This window comes from Mesoplodon densirostris, chromosome 1 (assembly GCF_025265405.1).
Source record: "Mesoplodon densirostris isolate mMesDen1 chromosome 1, mMesDen1 primary haplotype, whole genome shotgun sequence".
Taxonomy (NCBI): domain Eukaryota; kingdom Metazoa; phylum Chordata; class Mammalia; order Artiodactyla; family Ziphiidae; genus Mesoplodon; species Mesoplodon densirostris.
The window spans coordinates 177,279,648-177,307,533 of record NC_082661.1 but is presented as its reverse complement, the minus strand read 5'-3'; the positions used below and the strand labels follow the sequence as shown (position 1 = coordinate 177,307,533).

Sequence of the window (27,886 nt, the reverse complement as noted above, 5' to 3'; positions counted from 1 at the left end):
ACATAAACTGAAGTCTTTGGGGGGATTCTGAGTCATAACAGTTCAAACAGGCTTTAACTGTATTGTAGATTATATAATGCACATGAAACCCTACTGGACAGTCTTTTAATAAATGGAGAAACACCCTAAATTTTACCCTGCCTAGGAATGCCATCTACCAAGAAAAGCTTTTCTCTTACTGAACTATCTAAATTTAATGTGGAACCAAACAATCTTCAAGGCAATGACATAGATCTCTAGAGCCACTATTTTTCTTTGCTTGGAATATATCATATTTCTACCCGCAAGCTTCTTCACTGAAATGAATACAGGCCAACAACAAATTCTTTTCTCCAGGGGTTTAATTACACTGGGCCCTGCTCCAAGTTCACCATTACTCGGAGCCGGAACTATTTTACTTCGTTAGGTTGGCCACCCAGGCTGGCGCCTGAAAATTCTAAGTGGTGACCTTCCACCCAGCAAGCAGAAGCAAAGGGTGAAGTAACAGGAATTTCCTAGGGTGGTTCTATCTAGATTGGGGGGTTGGGTTCTTTATGGCTAAGTCACATCTATGAGCCTAAATTTCTTTATTTGTTAAATAAGACCTCATCTAAGGAAAAATGCATGCAAAAGCTACCTCCACAGAAAGCTTATGTGCAGGCCTAAACCCCAGTTCAGAGTTCAAAGTCGAGTTCTAACTCAGCAGTCCTAGGTGCAAGACCTTAACCCTCTCATTCAAACTGCAGCTCCATGATTTATCAGCAGTCACCACATGATCACAGTGCCTTCACTGATTTCACTTTTAATCCAGCTCTCGGGGTCCACGGGGGCAGAATTGCTGGCAGTGCTCTCAGAATGAACAATTAACAAGGAATAGTGAAATCTAAAAATGTCATGCTTGGGGAAAAGGCCAGTAGAGAGAAGTATGGATTAACCCACTTTTTTTCCCTTAAAGCCCCAGTAAGAACTCAAACCATTCTGTCCACACAGTTGGGATATAACACAGGTACATCTGCCAGAGCTATCAGCTGGCAGAAGTGAAGCCTCTCTTCAGACTCAGATCCCAAAGGTCATGCTCCATTACACGAGAGTTAAGAAAAGAATGCCTATGAATCTGATCCAAATGTGTAGCACCCAGAACATATATAATTTACAGCACTTGGCCTCGACAGTACGTGCTGAGAGCCAGAAACAAAAAAAGTAATCCTCAAATTATATTCACATATATCATCTTCCAGGAATTCCAGGCATAACAAAGGTTTGGGATTTAGGTACAAAAGGCTTCTAACCTGGAATAGAGTTTAGGGTTCTAATTCCAGCTCTGCTATAAACCAGCTATGATCAAGGCAAACCATCTCACTTCTTTAGACCTTGGTTTCCTTCTCTGTAAGATGAGGGAGATGGCCCAGTTTACCTCTAACTCAAAGGTCCTACAGATTTTTTACATGCTCTCACAAAACCTATAAATAAGTACGAAACAGGTATTTGTGAGGGGTCTACCAATTCACTTCCTGATATCCTATGCAAGGAAAAAGAGGAAATAAGTACGGAAGCCTTCCCCTATGCTCATTATATTTTCTTTCTTTCTTATGGCCAAATCCCAGACAATCACTCCTGGGTGGGTGATATATACCTCATTCACATAGAAAAGTTATTCATATCAGACTGGTGAAAAGAGCATTTGGCTTTGCAACCAGATAGGCCTGGTTTCAAATTCTATTTCTGCTACCTATCCATAGTATTACTTGAGGTGAGTTACTCACTGCTCTGAAACTCAATTTCATCATCTCTAAAACACACATTTCCTTCTCAGGGTTGTTCTGAAGCCTCTGGCACATAGTAATATGGAATAAATACAGGCTTTCCCCCTTCTTGCTTTTTATATGAATACGCCACACTCTAAACAAATGCCATCTTTACTCTTCCTTTTAAAGCACCCTCAAGAGCTAATTAGGCTCTGCTGAGTCATTTCTATTCTTTAAGACTGTTCACAAATGCTGACTTTGATTTGAGCGTCTCTGTAGGTTATTAATCAAATAATTGTTACGCTGAATAAGCTTCAGAAAACAGGGTTTTGACTCTTCTATCTTATAAATTCTATCCAGACGTAATTACAGGAAAGTGGAGAGGTTCTTAAAAACAAAGGACAAATATTCAAGGATCAGCTTTTACAGTGACCAGAAAAAATGAATGTTCTCACGCATGGTCTAAATATCCTTACCTACCTGAAAAGGAGCAAAAAGCATCTCCCCTTAACTAAAGGATACATCTCTCTTATGTTGATAAGCACAATGAATAGTTAAACATACTTTTCTAAAAACTTAACTATTCCTCTATAAGTTACTTGTAAGCACTAGCTGGCAATCCATCTACCAACCTACATTTATTCCCAAAGGCAGACAATGATCACTTAAACATTAGTGATGAGTTAATGGTACACCTTCTATTCAAGTCAGACCCTCAGCTCCTTCTTGATGCTACACTTACCCTCATCTCCTATACGGTAATCCGTGCTATTATTACAACAAGAGCAAACACAATACTAACTATGCACCTTGCTCTGCTCGAAACACCTTAAATTTATTAACTCATTTACTCTTCATATCAACACTAAAGGTAGGTACCATTATTATCCCCACTTTAGAGATACCTCTAAAATATCTCTGGAACATATCCCCTCCTGAATATGCCACAGGCCTTTGTCTTTTTTTTTTTAATTTATTTTATTTTTATTTATTTTTGGCTGCATTGGGTCTTTGTTGCTGTGCACGGGCTTTCTCTAGTTGTGGCGGGCGGGGGCTACTCTTTGTTGCAGTGCACGGGCTTCTCACTGAGGTGGCTTCTCTTGCTGCAGAGCATGGGCTCTAGGAGCACGGGCTTCAGTAGTTGCAGCATGTGGTCTCAGTAGTTGTGGCTCGCGGGCTTTAGAAGCGCAGGCTCATTAGTTGTGGCACACGGGCTTAGTTGCTCCACGGCATGTGGGACCTTCCCAGACCAGGGATCGAACCCATGTCCCCTGCATTGGCAGGCGGATTCTTAACCACTGCACCACCAGGGAAGCCCTTAGTCTTTTTTTTAATAGACGGTATCAATAGTCTCTAACTGGTAGCTGCCTCTCGTACCCCACTCCTTAACTCTCAATCCATCCTCCACACTGCCTTCAGAGGCATTTTTCTACAATGCTAAGTTAATCACATTAGTACCTACTTAAAATCTTTGCCGGTTCCTGACTATAAGATACATTCAAAATCCTTAATCCACACATGACCTTTCACAACCTGGATACCATTCACCTTTCCACTCTTGACTCCTACCTCTTCCCTAACCTACTCACTTTCCAGGTTGCAGACTTAACAAACGCCTAACTCTTACCTGAACAGAGCAGACTAGAACACCTCCATACCTTGCAAGTGCCAGTTCCTCTACCCAGAATGCTCATCCCCCTTTGCCAGAACTCTTGTTCTTCTTTCAAGACTCAATTCAAGTGTCACCTCCCTTAATAAGCCTTTTCCAACCACTGGAGAATCTCTCCTCTGTGCACCCACTGCACTCCCTCTAATAGCACTTAACTCACAGTACTGTAACTATTTCTATAAGAACACTATTTCCCTCCAGTAGAGTATGGGATCCATAGGGTAGAGTCCATTGTTAGCACAAAATATATAGCCTGGACAATGGTAGACATTTAAAAAATAGTGAATGAATGAATAAAAGATAAACACTTATTCACAACAATCATCTCCATCCAAATGGTACACTATATGAATCTTGTAACATCTCCTTTTCTTACTTTCTCACCTAACATTAGAACTCAGGAGTTCACAACTTTTATTACAGCCAAAGACAACTACAGGCACACCTTGTTTAATTGTGCTTCGCTTTACTGTGCTTCGCAGATATTACGTTTTTTACAAATTGAAGTTTTGTGGCAACTCTGAGTGGAGCAAGTCTATTGCTGCCATTTTTCCAACAGCATTATTTTTAATTAAGGTATATACATTTTTTAGACACAATACTATTGCACACTTAATAGACTACAGTAAAGTGTAAACATAACTTTCATATGCACTGGGAAACCAAAAAATTCATATGTCTCACTTTATTGCAATATTCACTTTATTGCAGTGGTCTGGAACCAAATGCGCAATATCTCCAAGGTATGCCTGTATCCGTCTTCATTCTAAATTAGTTCACAAGATAATTACAAATCCTACAACTCCCCTTACACATGAAAAATCCTAAATTATCCACTAAAGCTTTTATATATAAATTTTCTTCTTCAGTGAATAATACTAAATGGCAGAAAATAATCCTAACTTGGGGAGAGGGATGGACCCCAAATCCATTAGCCATTTCTGCCCAGTGTCAGCCTTCACACCACAGTATGAGCAGAATGATGTAGTTTTTGTTCTATAACCTGTTCAGGGTCTCCAGGCAGCCTGAGAAATCCCCTGTTGCTTCAGACAGATCTACAAGCCTTCAGAATGCTCCACCAAACACAGTTTTGAATTACTATTTTTCATTACTGATGTGATTTTCTACTGGACCCTGCTGTGAGATAAATGGAATTATATTAGCATTACTAGCTATAGATAGATTGAGAGATATACAGGGTTTTAACACACTTCTTGAACTTGCAGACAGTGAGACATCTTTGAATCTTAATGCAAGAGAGGAAAGAGTGAAAAAATAAGGTGCAGTTCATCTGCAGATCACATAGATGAAAAACACCTCGCTGGTGTCTGTGAGCAGCTAAATTCTACATTAAATACTCAGGCTTAGGGAGCTGAAGCACAAGGATGATGATGATGATGTCTGTAGTCAAACATTTCTTATATAATTGATCAGCACAAAGAAAAGTGATTTCAGGAAATGTTATTCTAAAAGGTAAATCCAGGGTTTCCTTAGAGAGTCAAGGATGAGGTCAAGGACAAGCATGCTACCAAATAAAGAGAGAAAAGGGGCCCACTATTTTAAAGGAAGAAGAGAGTTCAAGGAAGGGTGAGAGAAGGATAGGATGAGAGCTGGGAGTAGAAAAGTCAGCTGTATCAAAAATGTGACCCTCACAACAATGTTTTAAAATGAACATTAATAGCTACGGTAGGCAGAATTCTAAGAATGACCCTCAAAGACCCTTAACCTCATATAATCCCCTCTCCTTTGACTGTGGGTGGAACCTGTGAATGTGATATCACGGCTGCGATTATGCTAAGTTATACGGCACAGCTGACCTTAATACAGGCAGATTATCCCAGTAAGCCTGACCTATACACATGAGCTCTTTAAAAAGCAGAGTTTTCTCTGGCTGGTGGTGAAGTCAGAGACTCAAAGCACAAGCAGGATTTGACAGAAGTGAGAAGGGCCACATGTCAAGGAAACAGGGACTTCAGACCTACAGCCACAAGGAACTGAATTCGGCCAACAATGTGAATGAACTTGGAAGTGGATTCTCCTCCAGGGCCTCCAGATAAGAGACTGGTCTGGCCAATACCTCGATTTTGGCCTTGTGAGACCCAAAGCAGAGAACCCCCTCGAGGCCACCAGGTCTTCTAATCTACAGAACTACTACAATACTGTGAGATGATAAATGGGTGTTGTTTTAAGCTGCTAAGATTGTGGTAATTTATTACACAGCAATAGAAAACTAATTGAGTAGGGTACAAATGTAATCTAATAAATTCCTTTTCCAATATTACTTTTCACCTCAGAGATCCCAAAAGGACTTCTTTTATTTGACATAAGCTGCAAAGGAGGATAAATTTACCTTCTCAAAGAAAGAAAAAAAATTAATAATATTAATGAATTCTTAAAAGATAAACAATCTCACCTCCTTCAGTCCTAATACAGGAGTGAAGATGGATATCCCTAATGAACGGAAGTCCTTCTTAAATAATATCATATCCACATGATATCTTTTAACTACTAGGGAACAGAATATGATTTGGAGTTGAAAAACCCAAGCACAACTGAGAAGGCTCTGCTGCTCTTTTTTGAATACTCAAATACTGTACAAATTACTACCCAATTCTACTCAAGGCTAGTCCCAAGGAAAATACCTGCTGAAAGATTGGTACAAGTGGTTAACAGACAAGCAACCATCAAAAGATCTTCAATTTAAACAGTTATTTTTTGGTAGGGTTGTTTTTTGGTGGGTATTTTTGGCCATGTCATGCAGCATGTGGGATCCTAGTTCCTCGACCAGGCATTGAACCTGTGCCCCCTGCACTGGCAGCGCCGAGTCTTAACCACTGGACCACCAGGGAAGTCCCTAAACAGTCTGTTTTTTTTTTTTTTCTGTTCAAATAATTTCCCAGAGTGACTCCCAGGACTAATTTCAGCCATTTGTTCTATTGGATTGTATAAATTACAGCCATTACTAGGTCCTACACAACTTTGTATCATCTATCTGACTTAGCATGGTGGCACCCACTAGCTGTGGTACCCTGTGGTACCTTGGGAAAATTATCCTCTCTAAACTTCACTTTCTTAATCAGTAAAATGGAAAATCAGTATCTACCTCATAGGGATGGACTGAAGATTAAACAAAATAAGCATACGAGGCACTCAGAACACTGTCTAGCACAACACAACGGCTATTTTTTATCAGATCAAGGTCAATTAAGTAAATAAAAATAATGGTAAACTCAGCCTTGTTTACAATATTACAAATTATTATAAGAAAACATGTATGGATAGCAGCATTATTCATAAAAGCCCAAAAGTAGAAACTACACAAACATTCATCAAGTGACGAATGCATAAACAAAATGTGGTAGAGCCATACAATGGAATAGTACTTGACCATAAAAAGAAAATGAAGTAGCGTTACATGATAAAACATGGATAAACCTTAAAAACATTGTAAGTGAAAGATGCCCAGAGACAAAAGGCCACATATTGTATGATTCCATTTATATGGAATATTCAGAATAGGCAAATCCACAGAGACAGAAAGTAGATTAGTGGTTGTTAGGGGCTGGGAAAAGGAGGCAATGGGAAGTGACAGCTTAATGAGTATGAGCTATCTTTTACAGGGTGATGGAAATATTCTAGAATTAGATGGTGGCAATGGTTGCATAATGTAGTGAATATACTAAAAACCACCGAACTGTGCACCTATGTTATATGAATTATATCCTAATTTTAAAATGTTTGTCTCCTTTTGCCCATGAAGAATTAACTCCTACAGGACTTGCCTCCTGCCATCAATAACTAGAAAACTAGGTAAAACACATAAAACAAATGTTTTCAGACACTGGATAACAGATGGTGCTAGACAGACTGAGCCCCATCTTGGCTTTCTGAATGGAGACAATTTCCACATAGGGGCACAGAGTGGGGAACCCAGACAGAGCCCAATGATCCCAATGAACTGAGGGGACAATTCAATTCAATTCTGGAATTTGGGAATGCAAAGGCAAGTAAAATTTGTAGGAGCAAGCACTGAAGAGGAGGAAGCCAAAAAAAAAAGACTCCAGAAATCGGCATAAAACTCTCTTTGAGACTTTGGCTGAAGGACAATCTGCACATGCACAGGGTGAAATCCACAAGACCAGATGAAAAACAACTACTGGGGAGCTGTAAGCCCAACAATACCCAAAGCTCAACCAGCATGGTAACATTCAAGTTCCCACCAGCCAGAGTGGAGACACCACTCTTGAATACATAGAGCACTGAATAGAGATTCCAGGAGGGACACACCTTAGGAGTGAAGCTAAACTAGCCCTAGAGAAAGGAATACTCCAGATCTGCCCTTAAGAGGCTTAAATACAAGCTTTGGAATGATTATGCTGATCCACAGGTAGCTATATTCCAGAACCAAGTTTCAGACTCTCTAAAGAGAAAAAACAAAATTTGCTCTCAACAGAGTAAATTCACAATGTTCACCACCCAATAAAAAATTAACAGATACACAAGAAGGAGAAAAATGTGACCCATAAGCAGGTAAAAAATCCATCAATAGAGGGCAGACAGCAGAAGCAAGAAGAACTACAATCCTGCAGGCTGTGGAACAAAAACCACATTCACAAAAAGACAGACAAGATGAAAAGGCAGAGGGCTATGTACCAGATGAAGGAACAAGATAAAACCCCAGAAAAACAACTAAATGAAGTGGAGATAGGCAAGCTTCCAGAAAAAGAATTCAGAATAACGATAGTGAAGATGATCCAGGACCTCTGAAAAAGAATGGAGGCAAAGATCGAGAAGATGCAAGAAATGTTTAACAAAGACCTAGAAGAATTAAAGAACAAACAAACAGAGATGAACAATACAATAACTGAAATGAAAACTATACTAGAAGGAATCAATAGCAGAATAACTGAGGCAGAACAACGGAAAAGTGACCTGGAAGACAGAATGGTGGAATTCACTGCTGTGGAACAGAAGAAAGAAAAAAGAATGAAAAGAAATGAAGACAGCCTAAGAGACCTCTGGGACAACATTAAATGCAACAACATTCACATTATAGGGGTCCCAGAAGGAGAAGAGAAAGAGAAAGGACCAGAGGAAATATGTGAAGAGATTATAGTGGAAAGCTTCCCTAACATGGGAAAGGAAACAGCCACCCAAGTCCAGGAAACACAGAGAGTCCCATACAGGATAAACCCAAGAAGAAACACACTGAGACACATAGTAATCAAATTGGAAAAAATTAAAGACAAAGAAAAATTATTGAAAGCAGCAAGGGAAAAACGACAAATAACATACAAGGGAACTCCCATAAGGTTAACAGCTGATTTCTCAGCAGAAACTCTACAAGCCAGAAGGGAGTGGCATGATATACTTACAGTGATGAAAGGGAAGAACCTTGAACCAAGATTACTCTACCCAGCAAGGATCTCATTCAGATTCGATGGAGAAATCAAAAGCTTTACAGACAAGCAAAAGGTGGAAGGAAAATATATAAATCTCATAAATATTCAAAAAAGATTAACAAAGTTTAATACCCAGTTGCGATTTTTTTAAATTCTCAGCAAACTAGGAACAGAATGGAATTTCCTCAACCAGATAAAGGGCATCTGTAAAAAACCTACAGCTTACATTAAACTTAATGATAAAAGATTGAATACTTTCCCCCTATGATGATCAAGAACAAGGAAAGAATGTCCCTTCTCACCACTTCTATTCAACACTATATTGGAGGTCCTAGCCATACTAAGTGAAGTAAGTCAGAAAGAGAAAGACAAATATCATATGATATCACTTACATATTGAATCTAAAATGTGATACAAATGAACTTATTTATAAAACAAACAAACTCACAGACACAGAAAACAAATTTATGATTACCAAAGGGAAAAGGTGATTGGGGAGAAATAAATTAGGAGTTCGGGATTAGCATATACAAACTACTATATACAAAATACATAAACAAAAAGGTCCTATTATATAGCACAGGGGACTATATTCAATATCCTGTAATAAACCATAGTGGAAAAGAATATGAAAAAGAATATGTGTATGTATGTATAAATGAATCACTTTGCTGTACAAGAGAAACTAACAGAACACTGTAAATCAACCATACTTCAATTAAGCAAAATTAAAAAGACACCACCAAATATTGGCAAGAATGTGGAACAACCTAAACTCCCATATATCATTTGTGGTAGGAAGAGGCACCAACACTCTGGGAATAGTTCTAAGTTTTCTATAAAACTAAACATATCTGCACTTGATCCAACAATTATACTCCTAAGTACTTGCCCAAGAGGAATAAAAACATATATTTAACACAAAGATTTTTGTACAAATTATTAAAATAGCTTCATTTATAAGAGCCAAAGACTAGAAACCACCCAAATAGTTGAATGGATAAACAAATTTTGGTACATTCATGCAAAGGAATATACTTAGCAATAAAAAGAAATGAACTACTGTAACACACACCAACATGAAAGACGCTCAAAAATGTTATGCTGAACCAAAAAAAAAGCCACACAAAACACTATATACTGGGGACTTCCCTGGTGGTCCAGTGGTTAAGACTCTGTGCTTCCAATGCAGGGCGCGTGGGTTCGATCCCTGGTTGGGGAACTAAGATCCTACATGCTGCACAGTGCGACCAAAGAATTAAAAAAAAAAAAAAAAAAAAAGACTATATACTGCATAATTCCATTTATATGAAATTCTAACAAAGGGAAATCCAATAGTAACAGACAGCAGATAAGTGGCTGCCTGGAATCACTAGTAGGAGATGAGATGGCAGGAAGCGGAAGTGCTGCAAAGAGGTAGTGTAAGGGAACTTTTGGGGGTGATGGAAAAGTTCTACATCTTGTTTTTGATGGTTGTTGCACTGCTGTATATGTCTGTCAAAATTCATCAAAGCATACTCTTAAAATGGGTGCATTATATTGTTTGTAAGTTGTAACTCAAAAAGGCAGATTTTTAAAATAAAATGGAAAAAACTATCAAAAAATTTTAAGTTTACATTCCCTTAACCCATGTATTCCAGTTCTAAGAATTTATCTCAAAATGTACCTCAAAGAAACCATCAGCCAAGAACACAAAGATGCATTTACAAAAATGTTCTTTATAGCATTATTTAATAGAAATAATTTCTTTCAATGGTCCATCAATAGGGTATTAATTAAATAAGTTAGGGTACATTCATAGACTAGGATACTTCATAGCAATTAGAAGCAGCAATTAGATTTACTTATATTGACCTGAAACATGTTGCTAAATCGAAAAAGTAGGGAGGTTCCTGGTGGCTTAGTGGTTAGGATTCCAGGCTCTCACTCCTGGGGCCCAGGTTCAGTTCCTGGTCAGGGAACTGAGATCTCACAAGCGGCATGGCGTGGCCAAAACAAACAAACAAACAAAAATCAAAAAGGTAGTTGCAAAACACTGTGTTTAACTTAACTTTAATAAACGTAGGGCTTCCCTGGTGGCGCAGTGGTTGGGAGTCTGCATGCTGATGCGGGGGGGCGCGGGTTCATGCCCCGGTTTGGGAGGATCCCACGTGCCGCGGAGTGGCTGGGCCCGTGGGCCATGGCCACTGGGCCTGCGCGTCCGGAGCCTGTGCTCCGCAGCGGGAGAGGCCACAGCGGTGAGAGGCCCGCGTACCGCAAAAAAAAAAAAAAAAAAAAAGTATATAATACATACATATGTAAATTCAAAAATATATGAGCCAACTTTATACCAAGAGGTGTCATCTTTTTCTTATAAGTAAGAGAATGTTGAGATCATTCCTATTTTAGAGATGAAGAAACTCTCATCAGAGATGTCAAACGAGTGTCAGAGAAGTCAAAACAAGACTGAGGGCCACACAGTCTTTCAGGAAACAACTGCCATCTCAATGAACAGGCATACATTCTTCAAAGTTTCTACAAAGGAACTCTCCTAAGTTGGAAAAATAAAAGCAGAGTACCAGGGACTTCCCTGGTGGCACAGTGGTTGAGAATCCGCCTGCTAGTGCAGAGGACATGGGTTCGAGCCCTCGCCCGGGAAGATCCCAAATGCCCTGGAGCAACTAAGCCCATGTGCCACAGCTACTGAGCCTGCGCTCTACAGCCTGCTAACCACAACTACTGAGCCTGCGTGCTACACTACTGAAGCCCATGTGCCTAGACCCCATGCTCCACAACAAGAGAAGCACCGCAATGAGAAACCCATGCACCACAACAAAGAGTAGCCCCCGCTCGCCGCAACTAGAGAAAGCCCGCGTACAGCAGCAAAGATCCAATGCAGCCAAAAATAAATAATAAATAAATAAATGTGTATTTAAAAAAAAAAAAAGCAGACCAGTGGAAAATGCCTACATGGTTTTACAGTCATCTAACTGTCGTTCTAACATCAGAATGAAATTCAGTAAAAACTTTCTTCCATATAATAAGTAGATAATGGTCCCTTATTAACTCTTTTATGCTGTGCTTACCTCCCTGCTGCTAGCAGGACTTGATTTAAAAGCAGGAAGGCATACCCTGAGAAAACCATAATTCAAAAAGAGTCATGTATCAAAATGTTCATTGCAGCTCTATTTACAATAGCCAGGACATGGAAGCAACCTAAGTGTCCATCATCAGATGAATGGATAAAGAAGATGTGGCACATATATACAATGGAATATTACTCAGCCATAAAAAGAAACAAAATTGAGATATTTGTAGTGAGGTGGATGGACCTAGAGTCTGTCATACAAAGTGAAGTAAGTCAGAAAGAGAAAAACAAATACCGTATGCTAACACATATATATGGAACCTAAGAAAAAAAAAAAAAGGTGATGAAGAACCTAGGGGTAAGATGGGAATAAAGACACAGACCTACTAGAGAATGGACTTGAGGATATGAGGAGGGGGAAGGGTAAGCTGTGACAAAGTGAGAGAGTGGCATGGACATATATACACTACCAAACATAAAACAGATAGCTAGTGGGAAGCAGCCACAGAGCACAGGGAGATCAGCTCAGTGCTTTGTGACCACCTAGAGGGGTGCGCTAGGGAGGGTGGGAGGGAGGGAGATGCAAGAGGGAAGAGATATGGGAACATATGTATAAGTATAACTGATTCACTTTGTTATAAAGCAGAAACTAACACACCATTGTAAAGCAATTATACTCCAATAAAGATGTTAAAAAATTAAAAAAATTTTTAAAAATAAAATAAACTAAAATCAGGAAGAAGACAATGTCAGTTTGGAGTCTCCCTGAAAGCAGGAAGGAAGTACTGTGGACTGATTAAGGCCAGCATGACATTCATAGTGGCCAATCTCATTCCAGCTGAGTTAAAGTAATCATTCCAATATTTGTTCCCTGTCAGCCCTTGTCAGGATCCAAAAGAAAAGTGAGAAACTGTTCACACATACACACACACACACACACAGAAAGAAAAAGGCTAATTTATTATAATCTGCTTGTCAAATATCAGGTATTTGTAATACTCCAAAACATAAATAATCACTGAGCTTCAGTAAGTGGTATTTACAAGACAAAACAACTCCAAAACTTACCAGCACCACCCCCACAAAATTTACCAGACCATACTGAAACTTCCGCTTTTTTTTTTAACACCTTTATTGGAGTATAATTGCTTTACATTGTTGTGTTAGTTGCTACTGTATAACAAAGTGGATCAGTTATATGTATACATATATCCTCATGTCCCCTCCCTCTTGCGTCTCCCTCCCACCCTCCCTAGCACACCCCTCTAGGTGGTCACAAAGCACTGAGCTGATCTCCCCGTGCTATGTGGCTGCTTCCCACTAGCTGTCTATTTTACATTTGGTAGTGTATATATGTCCATGCCACTCTCTCACTTCGTCCCAGCTTATCCTTCCCCAACCCCGTGTCCTCAAGTCCATTCTCTACATCTGCGTCTTTATAACTTTAGTGTTCTTGATCTTCTCCTACCCGACCCTCCACTCCCACTGAGAATGAAATCATCTTGCTATGAAATGTTAAGAGGAAAAAAGATACTGATGGTTTACTAATGACTATTAGTAATATTCTGATGGTTTACTAATCACATATATGTATGCATACACATATATATAGTATTTGAGTATTGAACTTATAAATGTACCTTTGTTCAAGCACATAAATGCCAAAGAAGTCATCTAAAAATAGATTATACAATTCTATACTGTCTACTCACATTTGCCCAGTCTGAATCTTCTCACCATCATAGCCTCCTTCTTAAATAATTAAGTTAACCAACTGTCACCCCCTGTCCCATAAAAGTACTTGGATTCTAATACTTCTATATCTGCATACCTATATCTCACTATATTCTAACACCTAAGACCCAGCTTGAGCAATGTGGACAAGACAGACAAGAGAACGGAAAAAGAGAAGGAAGAAAGGATCTTGTAAAAATTTTCACCAAAAACATTTTCACTGACCTTGCCCACAGCTATCAAATAGAGCGCTCACCTACTCTGAATACTCCAAGTAATACTAACAATTTTAACCTAACCAGCCATAAAAATATCAGGAGTAGCAGTCACCATTTATTAAATGCTTATTCTGTATCAAGCACCATGCTGAGTACTATATGTTATCTCATTTAATCCTTCCTGCAACTCTCCAAAGCAGGCTGTAAAAATTTGGAGAGGTTCACTTGCTCAAGTCTACACAGATTGGGGAACCAAGAATCAGATTATGTCCATCTGTCTCAAGAACCAAAAAAGAAAAAAAAAAATACTAACCACACTTCCATTTTATTCCACATGCTTTTATTCCTCTCTTTATTACAAGATTAAGAAAACACAGCATGGGGTTTCCCTGGTGGCACAGTGGTTAAAAATCTGCCTGCCAATGCAGGGAACACTGGTTTGAGCACTGGCCCAGGAATATCCCACATGCTGCAGAGCAACTAAGCCTGTGTCCCACAACTACTGAGCCTGTGCTCTAGAGCCTGCAAGCCACAACTACGGAGCCTGCGTGCCACAACTACTGAAGCCCTGGAGCCTAGAGCCCATGCTCCACAACAAGAGAAGCCTGCGCACCGCAACGAAGACTAGCCCCGCTCGCAGCAACTAGAGAAAGCCTGCGCGCAGCAACGAAGACCCAATGCAGCCAAAAATAAAAATAAATAAGTAAATTTTAAATAAATAAATAAATAAAAAGAAAGCACAGCATGGACATCCACAAAAATGAACCCCGACCTAAACTTTACAACTTATACAAAAATTAACTAGGTCACAGATCTAAATATAAAAAAGCAAAACCATGAAAATTCTAAGGGAAAACATTTGTGACTTGGGGTTAGGCAAAAAGTTCTTATACATGACATCAAAAGTTCAATCCATAAAAGAAAAATTAATAAATCGGACTTCATCAAAATTTAAAACTTTTGCTCTGTAAAAGTCACTGATAAGAGAATGAAGAGATAAGCTACAGACTGGGAAAAATATTTTGAAATCACATATCCTTGAAAGGACTTGTATCCAGAATATATATAAAAGAACTCTCAAAACTCAACAGTAAGAAAACAGTTTTAAGTTGTGTAAAAGATAAGAATACCTCACCAAAGCAGATATAAGAATGGCAAAAAGGCACATTAAAAAAGATGTTCAACATCATTAGCCGTTAGAGAAATCCAAATTAAAACCACAATAAGAGGGACTTCCCTGGTGGTTCAGTGGTTAAGAATCCACCTGCCAATGCAAGGGACACGGGTTTGATCCCTGGTCCGAGAAGATCCCACATGCCATGGAGCAACTAAGCCCGTGAACCACAACTACCGAGCCTGTGCTCTAGAGCCCACGAGCCTCAACTAGTGAGCCCAAGTGCTGCAACTACTGAAGCCCGCACGCCTAGAGCCTATGCTCTGCAACAAGAGAAGCCACCACAATGAGAAGCCTGCACACTGCAACGAAGACCCAACGCAGCCAAAAAAAAAAAAAAAAAAAAACACCACAGTAACATATCACTACACACTTATTAGAATGGCTAAAATGAAAATGCCAACACCACCAAATGCTGGCAAGGATGCAGAACAATTGGAACTCTCTTATGCTGTTGATGGGAATGCATAGTACAGGCACTCTGAGAAAGTTTGGTAGTTTCTTGTGAAGTTAAACATATACCTACCATATATCCCAGCAATCCCACTCCTGGATATTTACTTTAAAGAAATGAAAACTATGTTCATATAAAACCCTGCACACAGATGTTTATAGTAGTTCTATTCATAACTGCCAAAAACTGGAAACAAATGAATGAGGACAAACTAGTGAAACATACCACAACTCAGATGAACCTGAAAGCCAAAACCAATCTCAAAAGGTTACATACTGTATGATTCCACTTATATGACATTCTCAGGAAGACAACGCTATAGTAACCAAGAAGAGATCAGTGATGGCCAACGTATGGGGTGAGGAAGAGGTGACTGTAAGAGACAATATGAGGAAGTTTTGGGCGGGAGTAGAGCTATTCTGTGTCCTGATTGTGGTCGGTGGCTACAGAAACCTATACATGTGTTAAAATGCATAAAAATACACCCACAAAGTGCAGAATAGTGTGGATATTAGGATGATCCTTTTGGGTCTTCAACATCCTTTAAAGGATATTTCTGTAACATAATAGAAACTTATGTGCTGATATGTCTATATATTTTTTGCAGTTCAGAATTAAAAGAAACCATTAGAAATGGTTCCCTTTTTCAGTGGGAGAAGAGACTTGTATCTTTCTACTGTTTGAATTATGAGTCATTTTTGTACTCTTCTTTATATTTTTTCTTTAACTTTTTGTTTTGTTGTTTGCTGCTTACCATGGAGCACTTCTCCAGTACTTCCTCCTGGAACTTCAGAAATCGCTCCTGAACCTCAGCTTCATTGAGGAAAAAGGCAAGGAAGTGAGTGAAGGGCTGTTTTCTTCTAAAAGTGAGCAAAAGAACATCAATCCGAGTTCGGGCTGAAATTACACCACTTCGATTCTGGCCAGTGATTACTGTAAGCAAAAAAAAAAAAAAAAAAAGGCAAATATTAAAATGCTCAAGGACCATCAAATGGTTGTAAAATAGGTGACCTCTTGAAACTGTCATCCCTGGAGAATAAAATTGTCATGAATGTGTACATAATTCTGAACAGGGGACAGTACCAAGGGTAAGAAAGCTGTTAATGAATTCAGTCTAAGCAGAATGAGGTTTAAAAACAGAATAACCTTAAGACCATCTGATGAAGTAGAGAAGTGAGTTCAAAAGCTACAAGCAATCCCTCATACCTGGCTGGTATGAATGTAAAATGAAAATGGTACAGCTGCTATGGAAAAGTTTGGCAGTTCTTTGAAAAGGTACACAGAAAAACACCAGGTGACCCAGGAATTCACTCCTAGATAGAAACTCAAAGGAAGTAAAAACGGGTGTTCAAAGAAAAAACCTGTACAGGGACTTCCCTGGTGGCATAGCAGTTAAGAATCCGTCTGCCAATGCAGGGGACACGGGTTCGAGCCCTGGTTCGGGAAGATCCCACATGCCACAGAGCAACTAAGCCTGTGCGCCACAACTAATAAGCCTGTGCTCCAGAGCCCTTGAACCACAACTACTGAGCCTGCGTGCCACAACTACTGAAACCCGTGCACCTAGAGACCGTGCTCTGCAACAAGAGAAGCCACTGCAGTGAGAAGCCCACACACCTCAATGAAGAGTAGCCCCCGCTCGCTGCAACTAGGGAAAGCCTGTGCACAGCAACGAAGACACAATGCAGCTAAAAATAAATAAATAAATTAATTTTAAAAACCTGTACAAATGTTCATAGCAGCTCTGTTCACAAGAGGCAAAAGGCAAATGTCCATTAACCAATAAACAAATAAATAAAATGTGGTATTTCCATACACTGAAATACTACTCAGCCAAAAAAAAGGAGTGAAGTATTGATACATGCAAAAACATGGATCAATCCTGAAAACATTATGCTAAGTTAAAGATGCCAGACACAAAGGCCACGTATTGTATGTTTCCACGTATAGTAAATACCTAAACAGGCAAATTCAGAGAGTCAGAAAGCAGATTAGTGGTAGCCAAGAGCTGGGGGGTAGTGAGGAATGGGGAGTGATTGCTTAATGGGTATGGGGTTTCCTTTTTGGGTGATAAAATGTTCTGGAACTAGGGCTTCCCTGGTGGCGCAGTGGTTGAGAGTCCGCCTGCCGATGCAGGGGACGCAGGTTCGTGCCCCGGTCCGGGAGGATCCCACATGCCACGGAGCGGCTGGGCCCGTGAGCCATGGCCGCTGAGCCTGCGCGTCCGGAGCCTGTGCTCCGCAACGGAAGAGGCCACAACAGTGAGAGGCCCGCGTACCGCAAAAAAAAAAAAAAAACAAAAAAGTTCTGGAACTAGACAGTGGTGAAGGTTGCACAACACTGTAAATATGCTAAATGCCACTGAATTCAACACTTTAAAGTGGTCTAAATGGTAAATTTTACGTTGTGTATATTCTGCCATTTAAAAAAAGAACAATATATCACGCAGAAATTCAAATAACAATAAAAAATTAAGAACAAAAAGAGTGGAGCTTTCTGTCATGTAAATTTTACCTCAATTTTTAAAAATACCGTGGCAGAATTTTTAGTGATTCACTATAGTAAAAGAGCAGAAGAGAGTCTACTACAGTATATACAATCCTACCCTAAGTGTATGAAAATATAAGGTTAAAGTAAAAGTTTTATCTATATCTGTATTATATGTATGAATATCAAATTTCCACGCCTTGGTATAATTTGATCTTCTTTGGTCTGGGCTGTCTTGACACATATGTAAACGAAAATAGGGGGAAAAGCCACAAAGCCTTAACACCACTGTCTGCAAAGAAAAAAAATCACTTAGGGATTATACAACCTCTGTTTAAGCAGAGATTAAACTTCTAGGTTCCAGAACTGGCAGTGCTCAGTCCAAAACAGAAACTAAGGAAAGGTGCAGAAGACAGGAACAATGAACAAAACTGTCATTTTAACAGACTATTTATTAAAGAGGAAAGGACAGACTTCTGAATATAAAATATTGAAGTATTAACTCTAATAACAGCAAAATGTGCTATGTACTTTCAAGACCACAAAGCTTGTTCCTTCCAAGCAACTGCAGAAGTTAGGACAAACAAATGGAATTATTTCTTTAATACTTCCCATTAAAGCACTTGAAACTTTCTAAAGAACAACCTATCTATTTCTTAATAAGAATGAAATTATCATACCCATTTTGTTGTAGAGAAACAAGATGGAAATTTCTAAGAAAAGAAGTAAATTATGAATGAATTAATTAACAGAAAGCCTAAAAATTGTTTGCCTAAGTAAAAAATTGACATAAGTAATAACCAAAAACTGTAAGAAGCTGAGATATGATATTTTCTAATGACATTATTTATATTTTCAAATAGGATGCTTTGAGAATCCAAAAGACTCAGACGCCCAGTGAAGGGAAGTATCCTAGCAGGCATTCAAATAATGTGCTATAGAAATACTGACAAAGGAGGATTCAATGGTAAACTGGGACAAAATTAAAGGAAAGTAGAAATTATAATTATTTCTGCAAGAGGCAAAATATGGTGAGAAAATAAAAGGAAAAGGGATGGAGGGGATGGAAGCTTAAAATTCATGTTTATGTTTTATTTCTGTAAAAATTTAGTATAATATGCTAAATCTATTATTTTCCATTAAGAAGGTGGTTCAGTAGAGAATAAGACTAATAAGACATTTTCATTTTTTAACATAGAAAACTGAAAAGGGCACTTCAAAGGTGCTCAGGCTGATTTCCAGAAAAAGTTGATTCAAAGTTGAGCAAACAATTACTAAAAAGCAAATATGATGAGGTTAGAAATATTCTAAAATATTAGAATATTATATCTGAGAGGACCAGAATTTACATGGCATGGGCCTAAAGACTACAATAAGGGATACAGAGGAAGAAAACAATTAAAGGCACTGATGTGAAACTTTAAAAAAACCAATTGCCTAACTACAATGACAACAACATTTTAAAAGCATCTTCTTACATCCCATTGCCTGAGACTTCAAAACAGACTAGACCAGATCCTTATCTAGAGGACAAATTAAAACCTACTAGATCATTTTCTTCTCTAGTTTCTCTAATTTAGGAGAGGCAAAAGAAAATAACTAATTACAGCATATACCACACCAATGCACCTGCAGTCGTGATTTCACATCACAACCCAATTTACTGTAAGCAATAAATTTGATTTTTCTATATACTTTACTCCCCTACAAGACCAATAAGCCAGTTTATCCTCTTGTTTTTCAGTTAAATTAGTTCCACTAAATTCTTACTTTTAATGATTAGACACACTTATTTTTCACACTTAAATATTTGTGCTTTTTAAGTCAAAATGGAATCTTAACAACCTGTCTAACCTTTTCTGGATAAGTTTTGGAATGACTCCAGTATCTTAAAATGGCTAAGGTCTCTACATTTATAGCATGTTATAATTTTTACCAAAATAAAAATTATTATCCATCTGTTGCTATATGCATAGAAAAATGGGGAACAGGTTCAACTATTAACAGCAATTATGGCTGAGGTTCATAACACAAGAGACTTCCTTTTATACTTTATATATAATCTCTACAAGTTTTTGTTTTTGAAAGCATGTATTAATTTTTAAATCAGGAAATAAAAAGAAATAAGCTTTAATGCAATTTATAAAATTACTTCAGTATTTGTAACTTGAACTTTAACACTTAAGGAAAGACCCAAGTTTTTTTAACTGTAATTCTAAATATTTATTTCAGTGAGAGTCCTTCAAAAATGTCATTAGGGACTTCCCTGGTGGCGCAGTGGTTAAGAATCCACCTGCCAATGCAGGGAACATGGGTTCGAGCCCTGGTCCGGGAAGATCCCACATGCTGCGAAGCAACTAAGCCCGTGCGCCACAACTACTGAGCCTGTGCTCTAGAGCCCGCGAGCCACAACTACTGAGCCCACATGCCACAACTACTGAAGCCCGCGTGCCTAGAGCCCGTGCTCCACAACAAGAGAAGCCACCGCAAGGAGAAGCCCATACACCGCAACGAAGAGTAGCCCCTGCTGCTCATCGCAACTAGAGAAAAGCCCGCGTGCAGCAACGAAGACCCAACGCAGCCAAAAATAAATTAATAAATTAATAAATTAATTTTTAAAAAATGTCATTGAAGTCCTAAAGCTAAAGTTTGCTGAAGTTACCAAGGGGCTGGGGAAATTTCTAGCACTTCATTGTCCAAAGCAGGAGACCACACGCAGCTAGTTAAATTAAAAGTTAAATGAATTAGAATGAAGTAGTATTTAAAATTCAGTTCCTCAGTCACACTAGCCACACTTCAAGTAATCACAGTCCCATGTGGCTAGTGGCTCCTGCACTGGACAGTGCAGATACACAACATTTTCACAATCACAGAAAGTTCTCCTGGACAGCACTGCTCTAAAGTCAACTGCTACTTATCTGCCACAGTGATTATTCTTACACAGCACAAAATGAAAAGAGTACTTATTATTTTTTTCTCCTAAAACTTAATACAACCTATGAGTGATTATTGGAGGGTGCTGCACTTATTCGACATTGAAGAAGTCCTACTGCTTTAGGATGAGTTTTTTAAAATTCTGTCCCTCCAGTGCCTCTCACTCAAAGCCACTTTACAGGGCTTCCCTGGTGGCGCAGTGGTTGAGGGTCCATCTGCCGATGCAGGGGACATGGGTTCGTGCCCCGGTCTGGGAAGATCCCACATGCCGCGGAGCGGCTGGGCCCGTGAGCCATGGCCGCTGAGCCTGCGCATCTGGAGCCTGTGCTCCGCAACGGGAGAGGCCACAGCAGTGAGAGGCCCACGTACCGCAAAAAAAAAAAAGCCACTTTACAACACAAGCCTACGCCCTTGGTTCACATTGTTGCTTTAGTACAAACACTTTCTGACGTGATTTCTATTGCTAAACTACTCTTCCTCACCTGACCAGTTATTTGAATCAGGTTGTTGTTTTAATTATTACTCTTACAATTTCCTTCCTAGTCTACAAAGCAAGATAAAAACAAGAGAACAATATGGAAAGGTCTGAACTTTATTTCAAATTTGCTGATCTCACTGTTTTTCTCTAATTCTAACTTGAAATAATTCACAACTTCATTTCAAGCTACTGAAGCATGAAAGAAATCTCGTCCCCAGCAAAATCTGGAAGCTTTATTCCATCAGTGCATGGTGAAGTATAAAATTAAGGCCCAGGTACTCAATCAAGATAAGGTTGTATGACTACATCTTTCTTCATTTGGGAGACTGACACTGATATAAAAAGGCCAATAGCTACAGAACCACATAAAGAATATAGTCACCAAACACCTCAGTTGGGTCACATTATTCCACACACACACACAAGTGATTCCAAATATAACATATATATTGGGTCTCACCAATTTCTCCTTCTTGTCCAGGCTTAGGAATGCTTATGGAAGTTTTGGTCTCCATTTCAAGTTTCTTCCTAGTGTCGCCCCTCTTTCCAACTATATGCCTATAATATAAAGAAAATTAATTAATGTAAGTCAAAATGTACAAGAATAAAGAACTCCATCATGTTTAAATCATACGTGGCCAGAGACACTCCCTCAAAGAAAAGTGCTTCAGTAAAAACTCAGTATCTGTACGGGAAATTACAAATCATACAGCTTTATAGAACATACTGCATTACACTCATTGGCAAAATGATATCCTACAGCCAATTCAACCACATAGAAAGAATAACTGTGCTCAATGCCTGCTTGCTTCTCAAAACTATATTCAGAGAATTCCCTCGTGGCACAGTGGTTAAGAATCTGCCTGCCAATGCAGGGGACACGGGTTCGAGCCCTGGTCCAGGAAGATCTTACATGCCGCAGAGCAACTAAGCCCGTGCGCCACAACTACTGAGCCTGAGCTCTAGAGCCCGCGAGCCACAACTACTGAAGCCCACGCGCCACAACTACTGAAGCCCACGTGCCTAGAGCCCATGCTCCACAACAAGAGAAGCCACCGCAACGAAAAGTAGCCCCCGCTCGCCACAACTAGAGAAAGCCCGCGCTCATCAACAAAGACCTAACGCAGCCAAAAATAAATAAATAAATAAATAAAACAAAAAAAACTATATTCAAAATCTGGGTCTGCAGTTCAGTGAAAGGAAAGCTGGCACAGTCTCACGGGGCACTTGAATGGGTCTACAGTTTGAAGGGGGAAAACCTTGTTCTCTTAGAGAGCAAATTAACTACATTATGAGTTCATCCTAAGGGAATTATCCTTGATTAATTAAATAAAGGTAAAGAGCTTAGCAAAGAGCAGGGTTCACCAGTCAGGACAGATTCAAGCACAGAGAGTAAAGAGGTAATCCTCAGGTTGAATTCAAACACACAGGCATGTTTTGTTTGGGAGATTTCACCTAAAAATTGGGAAATTTTACCTAAAAATATAGATTTCTAAGTTCTTTTGAAAAATCGGGAGATCTGACCTCTCATGGCAAAAATAGGCTGGAACATGAGCTCGTTCCTAAAAATGGAACATGAGCTCATCACAAACCCTGTCCCTCCCTACTGTCTTTCACTGACTGCACCTCAATCATCTGCTGGCTCATTTGCATTACTTGCCTGGGCCTCCTCGCATAAATAATTCTGACAATCCAAGGTTATCTCCTGAAACCCATAGTAATTAGATGTGTTAAAGCAAATGAGACTACCGGATCCCAGGAGAAAAGTTTCAGAGTCTATAAAGCACTAAGAGACCATCACAGGACCATGAAGTTAAGAGATAAAGCTTCCTCATCAACAGTATTTCAGCTTCTATGATTTCAATTACAGTATCCAACAGCACGGGTGACTATGTCTAAAACTCTGCGTTTGTTTTTTACATGGGGATAACCAAGCCCAGTTATTTCCATTAAGATCTACTGTAGTAAGCCAGTTTTTTATAAAACAAGATGTTTAGAAGAGGACGAGAACTCCACAATTTCCATGTGGTTATTCTCTGTGTTGGGCTAGGGATTGTGCAGCACCAACTCCATCAGGCCTTTGTCTTTCCAGGCCTTATCAACAAGGGGAGCTTTCAACCAGGCTCCTGTTTGTTAGCACATGGCTAGTGGACAAACTGACCGTAAGTAGTTGGCTCAAAGTGTTATTAATAGTCCAGGCACCTTAGGGAAGTGGTTGAGGTTAAAGACGCTTTAGAATCAAACCTTGGGCAAGTCATTTAACCACTCTAAGCCTATTTCCTCACTTATAAAAATGGAGTGAATAATACCTAAGTAACATAAGGTTGTTTTAAGGATTAAATGTGATCATTTATAAAAGGGCTTCCTAGTGACTGACACATAGCTCAGTACAGCCCATGCCATCCTCATTAAGCCCATGATGGCATCCTTCCAGTTAAGAGTACCAGACCCAAAAGAGGTTTACATGGAAAGTCTAAAACACTCACTACAATAAAACAGATACGCAGTGAAAGGGTGACTCCTTTATTGAATATGTAAGTGGAAATTCCTGCCAGATCAAGTGGTTCTCAATCTTGGCTACAAACTGGAATCACCTGGGGGCTATAAAAACTAATGATGCCTAGGTTCAGCTCCCAGAGATTTGGACTCAACTGGTCTGGGGTACACCTGGGTATCAGGAATTTTTAAAGCTCCCCAGGAGCTTTAAATGTGCACCTGAAGTTGAGAACCACAGTATTAGATCCAGTCCGTGGACACGTGTATCACCATTAGGTTTTGATTATAAATTACTCTGGTCAAGTAATCTCTTCCTTGATCCAAATAACCTTACATAAATGATTCATAAGAAAGAAATCTTCCTTGTATGACAATTATTTCTCAATATGACAGGAAGGGAGGGAGGCAGGAAGGAGTCTTCCTAGTAAATATTGTCTATTAATTAGGATTTAGCTGAACCAATACCTAATCTAAATTGCAAGTCATCTGGAACAAAATGAGTACTTAGAATATATAGAATTCAAAAGGTCATCAAGTTAGAATCAGATATTTAAGGAATCTTTACACACCTTAGCAGTAGCAAATATATACATTAAGGAAGACATGTTGCACTGATTTTATCAGGAACCTGAGTCACAACTTTCTAAAATCATGTTTCTTAGAAGAAAATGTCACTGGAACCTGAGAGGAAAGTGAGCTATCAGGATTAACATTTGGTTTCGCATTCAGCCACATTCCATAAGAATTTCATCCTTAATAGGTGTTTCAGAAGATTCTCAAGGTTGACAAAAATGAAACTACTTGCCTCTTGGAACTTAAAGGTATATGATTCCATATTTGTAGATCTCCTCTCATAGAGGATCAAGGACAGACTTTATTCATCTGGTACAGCACAGAAAAAAAAATCTATGACTTCCCAGACCAGCCTATCTCCAGAGGCACAAGCCCAAAAGAAGCCAGTCAGCCACATAAGCTAACCGTATTAGTGGTTAATAAGAGACAGAATGTGGTCCATCACGCAAGCAAGCAAGCACAGACTGAAGTGATGGCAAAGCTTCCAAGCAATTTACATATAATGATAACTCTGGAAAAAGCGTATCAGTATTTGACAAGCATTGGAGAATAACAGGACATATTCCTACCTTCAAGAAGCTTCCCATCTAGTGGGAAAAATATCAAATAGCACACAAATAAATATAAACATAAGACTGAGAAATGCTACAAAGGAAAAGTAGAGGGTGTTATGAAAACATACAGTAGGGTAATCAATGTGGCGGTGGGGATGTCGGTGTCAAAGCAAGCTTCCCTAAGGAAGGAGAATAAAACTAGCTAAGGAACAGGAGAGATTAATAAAAGGCAAAGGGAACAGCATATGCCAAGGCTCAAAGGCAGGAAGGAACACACACAGCACATGTGAAGAACTGAAGAAAACCAGTTAAGCTTAAGTGCGAAGCCAGGGAAACAGTGGTGTGAAATGAGACTGAAAAATCAAGGCTGGCTAACTCATGTTCAAGATTTTGGCCACTGCTCTAATGGAAGAGAATTCCGTCTTCAGAGGAAGGATGTTAATGGATTTCAAGCAAAGGTAGTAAAATAATCAGGTTTGCCTTTTAAAAAGATCATTCCACCCTCAATGTGAAGAACTGATTGGAAGAGAGAGCAAGAATCAATGTGGAGAGACCAGTAAGTAGGCAACTTGAAGTAATGCACAGACGAGGCAGCAGGGTGGCTATAAAGAAAGAGATTAAGTAGATTCAAAAGATATTTAAGGGGCTTCCCTGGTGGCACAGTGGTTGAGAGTCCGCCTGCCGATACAGGGGACACGGGTTCATGCCCCGGTCCGGGAAGATCCCACATGCCGCGGAGCGGCTGGGCCCGTGAGCCATGGCCGCTGAGCCTGTGCGTCCGGAGCCTGTGCTCCGCAATGGGAGAGGCCACAACAGTGAGAGGCCCGCGTACCGCAAAAAAAAAAAAAAAAAAGATATTTAAGAAGCAAAATCAACAGGACTTGGTGACACATGTGAAATGATGAAACTGATCTACAATCAGTCCTTAGAAATTCTAGGACATTAAACACTAAACCATTTTATCACTAGTAATCAAGCATTGCAATAAGTGTGGAAAAGAGAAGAATCCACTTCCTGCTATGTTTCCTAGAAATGCCTTCCCATGAAGTTGCCGGGGGCCTCACTCACTTGTAGAGCAGGCTGGGGGCCTTCACAGTACACCGGAAACCTTGCGGGGTCTGCACCACCTCATAGGCTTCACAGGACTCTTCTGCACATTCCACGAGACCTGTACAGAAATGGTAACATCTCGCTCAGAGCTGCTGCTCTATGGACAACAGTCTGCTTTCTCCCCAGCTGTCCAACCACTCTCGAGGTTTAAAAAAAGCAATACACACACACAAAAAAAACAGCCATACACTTTACACTACAGAACACTGCTCTGATATTCCTTCTGACCTGCTCTTAGAAGAAAAATAAAGAATAAAAAACACATGACTATTTTAAATCTTCCAATCTTGGAACCATGGAAAAGGAGTACTTACATACCACTATTTAACTGTTTTCTCCCAGAAAGCTAAGACAGTAAAAATTTTTGTACTGTTTTTTTCTTTTGGAGATGTGTTTCATGTAACAAAAAATTCATCCTCTTAAAATGTACAACTCAGTGGTTTTTAGTATTAAAACACAAAATCACTTCAGTGAATGAGGTAGGAGTGATACTGGAGAACGTACTTCATACAGCCAAGACAAAGAGAAAGGAGGAGGGTGAAATAAAGGGGCTCAAAGCCCCAAGGCAAAAGGGAAACAGTGGGGAGGACCAAGGGGAAGACTATTCCCCAAGGCTTAGGGCCTAATGGAAAAGCTTACAAACCAAAAGGAAAAGGAAGCAGAGAACCTGAAAGGCCCTGTTTGTGCATTAAACCCAAGTCCAAGTTAATCAGCCTGAAAATATTGCCCATCTCAACAGTTTAGTTTACTTCTTAAAAAATTATTCCTATTTGGGGCTTCCCTGATGGCGCAGTGGTTGAGAGTCCGCCTGCCGATGCAGGGGACACTGGTTCGTGCCCCGGTCCAGGAAGATCCCACATGCCGCAGAGCGGCTGGGCCCGTGAGCCATGGCCACTGAACCTGCACATCCGGAGCCTGGGCTCCACAACGGGAGAGGCCACAACAGTGAGAGGCCCGTGTACCGAAAAAAAAAAAAAATTATCCCTATTTTAAATAGTAATAATGTTGGTTGTGTATTTGAAACTGCCTGTATATGACTGTAAAGAAGAAAAGAAAAAATACAACACAACAATTATAATAACAACAGCTAACACTGGGCACATGTTCATTTATTTCAATAATTTATAGAAATTACTTCATAGCTTTACAGATAAAAGAACTTCATTTTGCCACAGATTATTAATGATTAATATTAATAATTAACTAAAATTACCCCATATTACATTTAAGCCTCTGCACAAAGATGAGACATAACCTGATGTATGAACTGAGAACACCTCATCAAACTCATCTGTCTCCTCAGACATCAACACAAAGGGAGCTATGAGAGGCCAAACATCTCAAATTTCAGTGCTCACACAGAAATACACTGAAACAAAGAACTGCTTCTACAATACGGAGAACATTTTACTTCTCATCTGACCAAAGATCAACCAGGATTACCTTGATAACAGTCATCATCTTCATCTTCATGTTGGTAAGTCTGCTCTTGGATGGGATTCTTCCTGTAAGCCCGTCCACCAATTCTTATAAGCTGTGGACGCAGAACTTCCATGATACTTTCTCCAAACAAGTCCTGTGGAATACTGAAAAATAAACCATCACCTTACCTTTTGTTTTAATCATAAATAAAACCCTACCTCTATTACATGGATCTTTATGTAGGCCTAAAAGGACATAATTGGGCATCAGTTCACAGTACATCCTAAGCAAAAGCAGCATTGTTTCCACTAGATTTCCCCTATCTAGAAGCTGTTTTAAATCAATTGCTGCATTTTCCACTACACTACTCCACTCCTGGCATACTCTAG

At 39.5% G+C, this 27,886-nt stretch overlaps 1 protein-coding gene across 2 annotated transcripts in view; it reads right to left on the bottom strand.

The window, feature by feature from the left end:
• The window catches only part of ASCC1 (activating signal cointegrator 1 complex subunit 1), an 84,611-nt gene that overhangs the window by 55,216 nt on the left and 1,509 nt on the right, over positions 1-27,886 (bottom strand). For both annotated transcript variants that reach the window (XM_060112308.1, XM_060112300.1), the window contains exons 2-5: positions 27,519-27,661; positions 26,034-26,133; positions 21,803-21,900; positions 16,198-16,376 (exon numbers count right to left, since the gene is read on the bottom strand). In XM_060112308.1, coding sequence (XP_059968291.1) covers positions 16,198-16,376; positions 21,803-21,900; positions 26,034-26,133; positions 27,519-27,630 — 489 coding nt within the window. In that variant the 5' untranslated portion in view covers positions 27,631-27,661. The remainder of the gene's footprint in view (positions 1-16,197; positions 16,377-21,802; positions 21,901-26,033; positions 26,134-27,518; positions 27,662-27,886) is intronic.